General features: G+C 35.4%; 1 protein-coding gene and 1 pseudogene across 1 annotated transcript; both read left to right on the top strand.

Moving 5' to 3' along the window:
* Nucleotides 1-382: 382 nt before the first annotated feature.
* LOC122580514 lies at nucleotides 383-5156 on the top strand. The gene is made up of 3 exons (XM_043752792.1): nucleotides 383-1435; nucleotides 3346-3494; nucleotides 4709-5156. Exons 1-3 carry the CDS (start codon nucleotides 533-535, stop codon nucleotides 4959-4961), a joined length of 1305 nt encoding a protein of 434 aa, XP_043608727.1. The 5' UTR covers nucleotides 383-532; the 3' UTR covers nucleotides 4962-5156.
* Nucleotides 5157-6040: 884 nt separating this feature from the next.
* On the top strand, nucleotides 6041-7674 carry LOC122588233 (annotated as a pseudogene).
* The last annotated feature ends 1228 nt before the right edge of the window (nucleotides 7675-8902 follow it).

The raw sequence follows: 8902 nt of genomic DNA, 5'->3' as shown, positions 1-8902 counted from the left end.
CCGAAAATATATAATTAGTTAATAAAAAACATCTCTATATTTTAGTTTTTATATTATATTTTTTATTAACAATTGAAAGTTTAATTTATAATATAATAAACAAAAAATGTAAAAAAAAAAAAAGTTTATAAAAAGAACTGAAACAAAAACAGAAACCGATCCAAACTGAACCGGAAAACCGGCAAGCCGAATCGAACAAAACGAATCCAATGGTTTTGGTTTTCTAAAACCAAATAGACCAGTTCGGGTTTTGGTTTTATGCAAAAACCGACCCATACGTGCCTGCTTGTTTTTCAAACTTTCACTTTTGAGAAGGAATACTGGTAAATGGTGAATGTGAATATGTATGAGAAATTGAGGGGCCTATTTGTTCATTCACCAGTCACCGCTTCCCTCTCTCTAGAACACAATCAAACCTTCCTGAAATCACAAAAGAATACTCGCTCCTTTTTTGCAAAACAAATTCCAAAATTTTACTTTTTTTCTCTCTGTATGCCACACTTTCTTTGAATTCTTAAAACCTTAAACAAAAATGGCATGGTACAGAAGATCAAGACTAGGGTTTAACACAATTTCCAATTTCATTACTTCAAAGATCACCACTGCCCCAAAACCCATAATCCGGCCTCTGTCAACTTTGACCCGACCCGACCCATCTGTAAGAATTCCTAAATTTCCTTTGTTTTCACCTGTATGTGTTAAAAAGGCTTCAAATTTACCATCTTTTTCAACTTTGTATGCTAGAAATTATTATGTAGATTCTAGACAAGTTAAGCATTTTAGGCCTAGAGGGTTTAAGAGATGGTTCGAAAACCCGAGAAATGTTTTTATGGTTGTTTTAGTAGGGTCAGGAATTGGGGTTACTTTGTATTATGGGAATATTGAGACTGTACCTTATACGAAACGAAAACATTTGATTTTGATGTCGAAAAACGTTGAGAAAATGATAGGGGAGTCTCAGTTTACGAATATGAAAGCCGGGTTTAAAGGGAAAATATTGCCTGCAATGCACCCGGAAAGTATTAGGGTTAGGATGATATCTAAGGATATAATTGAGGCGTTGCAACGCGGGTTGAAGAAGGAACAAGGTTGGACGGATTTGAATTATGCGTCGGAGGGGGGTGCGTCGTCGGAGAAGAGAGGGAAGGAGGCGGTGATGGCGATTGGTCAGGAGAGCGATGCTGTAGGGGATAAGTGGATGGGGAAAGAAGAGGTTATGGATGATATGTGGGTTGATAAAAGTAGGAAGAAGGGGAAAGATAAAGGGCATAAGGCGGATACGGCACATTTGGAAGGGTTGAAGTGGGAGGTTTTGGTGGTGAATGATCATGTTGTGAATGCGTTTTGTTTGCCCGGTGGAAAGATTGTTGTGTTTACGGGGTTGTTAGAGCATTTTAAAACGGATGAAGAGGTTGCTACGATTATTGGGCATGAGGTATGTTTTGTTTGTTGAGGTGTTTGATCATATGAATGATATACGTTTGCATATATGTATACATAATGTATGTTAACTTGATATACTTTGGTTGCTAATCTTATTGTACAACCCTTAACTGATGTTTGATTCCATAATGAACTGTAGAGAAGTGGCTAGGGAGTTAAATTTTTGATAGACAGTATTAGTACTCCATAAGGATATGTAAACAACATTTTTGTTAGGCCGTTATTATTTACTCGTGTATTCTTATTTCAGTTTCTAACTATGAATCATTTTAGCTCTAACACATAAATAAAAATTGAAGATCACTGAAGTTTTTATATGTGACTGTAAGAATCTCTTATCTGGCTGCTGGCTACACACATAGTTGTTAAAAGCACTGCCTCAGAAGTCCTCGTTTGTGAGGCCCTTGAGGGCTTACCGCGATTATATTTGAATAAACCTGTGTATTTTGATCATACGCCTAGCCATCATAGTACGACTCTAAAGAATCACCTAGAAAATCGTAGTATGACTCAAAAGAGTAACCCTATAAGCGATGTCTTCTATCAGTCTACCCCATATTTAGACCTTGATTGTTGTTTTTATACTACTTGTTTCCTACTTAAGCTTATGCATTTTGCCATGATATTGAGTTGAACTATGTTTGATATCTTTAGGACAGATTTAACTATGCTTGGTTATTAAAATTTTTGGATTGAACTGTGATGGGTACTTTAAGTGCTGTAATACTTGTTGGATTGTGGATGTATACTCCCTTTTGCATGTTACTGCTCCTTGAGCCTTTAAAAACTCTGGCTACACACTGCAGCACCTCAGGGCATATTGTATGACCTGGCCAGCAACAGTTGTCAGATAGTTCAAGCCTTAGCCTCTTAACAATTGAATTTCCCCATCATTCTGTTACCGTTGGAAACTTTTCTTAGCAACATGCTAAACTACAGTCTTGCCGGAGTGCATTAGTAGTGACTGCTTTCAGGTTCCATGGCACTCGTCTTTGAATCCTCTATGCTTCAGCGGGCCTCTATTATAGTATTATCTACTGACTCGAACCTTATTTCCTCTTCAATTCGAACCCATCTTAGAAATCCTGTTATGTCCTTGAGCTTTTCCTGTGGTTTTTCAATCTTCTCTAGTACGTCACGGTTTGGCTCTAGAAGTCTTTTTGGGTTTTGTTTTAAAATCTACTATGGCTATTTCCTATGTCTTGTGTAAGGTTTACCTTTTATTTTTATTTCTGCTTTGCAGTTCGACGATTTGCAGGGGTCTGCATATGGGAGTTTCTCAGCTGGATCTGTGATCTGGCTACTAGCAAAGTTTGGCTAGACCTCGCTTTTATTTTGTTGCACATTTTAACTGAAGCTCTCTCGAATTTCATGTTATTCAATTGTTTCTGTCTAACAATTTTTATTTAAGTAAATTAGTTGCTTTCATGTCAATGGCAATTAGTTAAGAGTTAAAGCTGTGGTCACAAGTTACAATGATGGTTATTGATCAAGTTTGAAATTAACAGTTCAAGTTGATAAGATTTTGGTATGAAAGCTATAACAAAGTGGAAAGTTGACAAGTACTTATGTAACTGCTCTTAGTAAGGCATCATTTTTTTTATCAGAGCTGGGACAAAGCATATACTTCTTTCTGTTTTATATTGCAACAGTTTCCTTCCTGAAATGTCCCATAATAATGGCAATGTTTCTTTTCTTGATGTACTTTGAACCTTGACTGGTTAGTGGTTACCTGTATCAGTTTACAGTTTAATATTTACTTGCCAATATTCAATGCATATATATGATGGTTTTGTCATTATTGAAGGGTGTTTTAGACATTTGGTTGATTGTTATAGGTTTCTTTAGTAAATTTTATCTACGATGTGTTGGTATCTTGACTAAACATGAATATGGTTGTAGGTTGCACATTGTGTGGCAAGACATGCTGCGGAGCAGATTACAAAGAACCTCTGGTTTACCATCGGGCAGCTAATTTTGTATCAATTTGTTATGCCTGATCTTGTCAATACGATGTCTAATCTTTTGCTTAAGCTTCCTTTCTCCAGGAGGTATGTTATAAGTTTATGAGGTGTTTTTGATCTGATACAATGTTTCGTACAGTTACTCGCCGTTAACTTATGAATTGTTTTTTATCATGAGAACTAGAGAAAGCAGTGGTATAAATGTATAATAGATGGGTTGGGTAATGGGTCTAATTTTTGACCAAATCGAAATGGGTTTGGTTGACCCAAAACACTTCTTCCAAAATTGTAACTTCTTCTGATAAATTATTAGTGTCAAATCTGATGATGGAGATTATATTATTTGAATGATAATCTAATTATTTTTTAGTTAGAATGATATTGGAGGTTTTATGCACTAAAAGTACTGACTTGACTTTTGATGTGTTAAGACCAGTTTTATCTTTTCCCTTTTAAGCTAACATTGTTTGATTTTACAAATTTGACTCTTCAAGTACATAATACAAACTGACACATTTATAAGTAAATGGCATGAAATTGCCACCTCATTCAGCCTGCACTTTCATGTAAGTATTTAATTACGTTATGTAAACGCTAATCAAAGTCTCTAAACCCCCTAAATATCATGTATACATTCCTTAACTATTTTTCACTTATACATGGCCTAACGAATTCAGATAGCAGCATGTTATTTTATGGTCACAAAATTTAGATATAGGCATGTATTGCGAATTTTGAAACGTCTTGTGGTATGTCAGTTTTGATTGATCACCTGCAAAATCACAAAGCAAACATTGTACTTGGTGCCGGTATAAATATCCCACATCCTCTAGCTGATATCCAGAGTGTCTTTTTGCTATATTATGACCAACTAGCATTTCTTTGTATTACTTGTCAACTTAATTGTTTTTGTATTTTCACACGTATGTTAGTTTTAAGGATAGGATTGTTGTGTAGATAATACCGCTGGGTTTATATCAAAAAAAAAAGGGGGATAGATAGTACCGCTGAGATTTTAATGATTGGGCCACTGGCATTTTGGGTAATTGTATTTGAACTGCATCTTCAAGTTTACAATTTATACAATCAACATACATACAAAACGGTTGATCGAAAAAAAGAAGTGAGTTGTTCGAAAAGAATAACATTTTTAAGTGGAGTGCCGGTTAAGCTATTGCTATTTTTCGGTTTTGTTATGTAGCCACATATTCATGAAGAAAATTCTGAAGGAAAATAGATGTATATGTCTTTCTATAAAGCTGGTTCTTCTTGATTATATTGAAATCATTTTTATTGTGTAGGATGGAGATTGAGGCTGATTACATAGGAGTGTTGTTGATGGCTTCGGCTGGGTATGATCCTCGTATTGCACCAAAGGTATTTGAGAAGTTGGGTCAAGTATCAGGCGATTCGGCTTTGCAAAACTACCTCTCTACCCATCCATCTGGAAAGAAGCGAAGTAAATTGCTATCTGAAGCTAATGTGATGCATGAAGCACTTTCTATCTATCGAGAGTCCATGTCCGGACGAGAGGTTGATGGCTTTTTCCTTTAGGCGAACATGTGTTTTCTGCTAACGGTCGATTTGTATAAAATTTAACCAACATTCGTTTGATCACTCCTTATGTCGGAAGCTATGCTGCTTGTATGTCAGCTGCCAAAATTATAATTGTCCTAATCCTTTTGTTCATTGTCAAACTAGCTGTGAACGGATTTGTGTCAATTGTAGAAAGAGCTGAATTGTTACTTATCTTTGTCTTTAAACACTAGAACTTATTTACATTGATGTCTCTAAAAAAACAAGATTTTACTTCATAAATAATCAGAAGTTTATTGATTATTCAGTAGTAATCATGTCCATTATATCACTACTTGTATCCATAATGAGAATTTCCATTTTAGTTTATTTATAAACAGGTAACATAGAAAAGCAAAATTGTAAAGATTTTCAGTTAAAATTTTGGGTTTAAGCTATAAGATACAGATGCATGCTAGACTCATTTTGCACACATATCACCAGTGGCAGATTCAGAATTTTCGTCCCGGATTCACCAAACAATTTTTATAATATAATAATGTAAAATTACCAAACAATTTTTATAATATAATAATGTAAAATTACCAAACAATTTTTATAATATAATAATGTAAAATTAAACTACAAAATTAATTAACATATAGAATTGTCAATTAATACTAAAACTAAATTAATTTACCATGTAATCTTCAACCCCTTGTTTTACTTATTTTACTTTAATATTTGTTTTACAATTTTCTCAACCCCTATATATATATATATATATTTAAAATATTTATATACATATATATATATTTAAAATATTAATTAAGATGCCCAAGTTACCCGGATTGATTATCTAGTTTACGATTCCTAAAGTTGATCTAACTTTATAGTAGTTATTGGATTAAATTCAATGGTCATGATTAAAATATGGTATTTAAATTCTGATCAATGAATTTAATCTAATGATTAAAGTTAATCCAACTTACCAATAAACTGGATCAACTTTTGAGAATTTCCATCCGTTTGAATAACATTTGAAAGTTTGATCATCTTATAAAGGAAGGGCCATCTTCAGCATTTATATGTTAAAAAGAAAAAAAAAAAAACCCACAATGGATTCCCGCAACATTTTGAAATCAGTAGCAAAATTAATAGACAAATGCAAGCAAATGAAACACCTGAAACAAATTCATTCCCAAATCATAACCTCACCATTTTTCTCCATATCCGATCACATTTTCCTCATTTCACGTCTCATTTTCTTCTGCACTCTTTCCCCTTCCGGCTCACTTGATTACGCTTCTCGTGTTTTTCGAACAATCGATAACCCGACCCTCTTTATATACAATGCAATGATCAGGGCATACTCTAGTGAACCAAACCCCGAATGCGAAAAACCGAGATCTTTGTTATTGTATAAACAAATGTTGGTTGATTACATTGTTCCTGATTGTATTACTATTCCTTTTTTGATTAAGGAATGTGGGAATAGATTTGATTACTTTTCGGGTGAAATCGTTCATGGGCATTCGGTTAAGTTTGGTCTTGATGATGACGTTTATGTCTGTAATGCATTGATTGGGTTTTATGCCGGTTTTGGGGTTTTGAAATGTGCGCGTAAGGTGTTTGATGAAATGTCTGAACGAGACGTTGTGTCATGGAATTTGGTTATTGGTGGGTGTTTGAGAAGTGGGGAGGTTGATATGGCCGGTGAGTTGTTTGGGAAGATGGGTAAGAAGAGTGTATTCACTTGGAACTCGATAATTACCGGGATGGTTCAGGGAGGTAGGCCGAAGGAGGCTCTTAGGTTTTTCGATGAAATGGTTAGGTTAAGAGAGGAGGACGTGGTTTACCCGGATAAGATCACGTTAGCTAGTGTGGTTTCGGCTTGTGCATCGTTAGGGTGGCTTGATCGTGGAAAGTGGGTGCATGGATATATCGTGAGAAACAGGATAGAGTGTGATGTGGTTATTAAAACGGCGTTGGTAGACATGTATGGGAAGTGTGGAAATGTGAATATGGCCGAAAGGGTTTTTGAGGATGTTCGTAATAAGGATATATTGGCTTGGACTTCAATGATCTCGGTGTATGCTTTTCATGGGTATGGAAACGAGGCATTTGATCTTTTTGACAAGATGGTTGCTTGTGGTTTGAGACCTAATGCAGTAACGTTTGGTGCATTATTGACGGCGTGTACTCACTTGGGGTTGATAGACAAGGGTCAAATGTATTTCAATGTTATGAAAAGTGTTTATATGATTGAGCCAAAGGTCCAACATTATGCTTGTATGGTTGATATTCTTGGTCGGGTGGACTATTTGATGAGGCCGAAAGGCTTATTGCTAGTATGCCCATGAATCCAGATGTTTTTGTTTGGGGTGCATTACTTGGAGCCTGTCAACTGCATGGGAATGTAGAGCTTGGCGAAAAGGTTGCCAAACATTTGATAGATTTGGACCCTTCAAATCATGCTTTTTATGTTACATTATGTAATATATATGCCAAAGCTGGTAAATTTAAAGAATTAATGTCTACTAGAGCTCTTATGAATGAAAGAGGGCTTAAAAAAGATACTTTCAGTACTAGTATTATCCAAATCGACGGACTTGCTTATGAGTTTTCAATAAAGGGACCATCTGATAAGGTCATGATTGAGAAGACTAAGGATCTCTTGCATATGCTAAGTAAAGAGACGAAGATATATCAGGATACATCAAATCCTATATATCAACACTGTCCTTGTTAATTTGAGGCCCCACCTTCCAAGTGTGAAGATCCTGGTAATGCATACACAAGAATAATATGTGTTCTAAATAAATTTGTCGATTGTCTTACACTTTTCTTCATATCTATTAGAAATAATCAATGACCCTGCAAAGAAACCAAAGAATAATCAAAAGTTTGGTCAGCCGTCAGCCCGAATTGAACTAATATTATGAGCTTACTTCTGGTACTCAAGCTCCAACTCAATAAATGTTCAACTGGAGTAAGCTGTATAGTCGAGTTCAAGTTTGTCTACTCAGAAAAGGTATGACTTGTTTGGCGCCTTAGTGTTAGGTTCGTCTAGAAACTGTTTTGGCATTCTAATTATATTTCATGATGGTGTTTTCAGGGCAACAACAGCAAAGGGATATCACATTATGTTTTCATGAATAGAATATTTGCAGCAGATGGAGATATATCGCAGCACTAGCAGAAGCTTGTAAGTTTTGAATTCTCAGATTATTTAGTACTGATTTTAAGTCCAACACTGCCCAGCTGGTAAAGTTGTTTTCAAAACCAGCCACTTTTAATCAGCGAAACATAACTTTCTTGTTGGGGTGATTGTTTATTGACTCAACCTTTGATTCATTATTCAAGGCAGTATATGGGTTTGATCTTCGTTGACCAGGTTTAGAATTTAGATATAGTTAACATTTGGCTTATGAAAACACTGGATGAGAAATGGGATGATTAAAACAGCGACTATGAATATGTATGGAAAAGCTTGAAATGTTGGAATGGCGAAAAGGGTTTGTAAGGATATATTAATAAATACATTATCATTGGGTAAACTATAGAAAAGCCTGGGTTCAACTAAGTGAAATTTACGAGTATTTGAATATATGCAGCAAAAAATCAAGATAATCTATCTACAAGTATATTAAATGGTATGTATCTTGAATTTAATTTTTCCTTGCATCTACTCTGTACTTCTGTAGTTGTTATATCTCTTTAAGCAGTCTACGTTTCACCTACTTCTCATTGCATGTATCTTCCAGGTCATCATCTTGATCTTCATCGTCTGATTTTTCATCTTTATTCTCTTCGGATCCGGGTTCACGACGGTTTGAGAAATCTAGTGGCAAACACTGCCCCTCCTCCGGCAGGTACGTGCTCACAAGGTTGAAATCCCAATGGTCTTGGGACTGAATATGCGCGTGTAAAGGCCAAAAGGACCGTTGTGTGTGACCATTGGGAGAATTCCTTTAAAA

This window comes from Erigeron canadensis, chromosome 1 (assembly GCF_010389155.1).
Source record: "Erigeron canadensis isolate Cc75 chromosome 1, C_canadensis_v1, whole genome shotgun sequence".
In the NCBI taxonomy this organism is placed as follows: Eukaryota; Viridiplantae; Streptophyta; class Magnoliopsida; order Asterales; family Asteraceae; genus Erigeron; species Erigeron canadensis.
The sequence above is the reverse complement of the archived record's forward strand: the minus strand, read 5'-3'. Positions and strand labels throughout refer to the sequence as shown.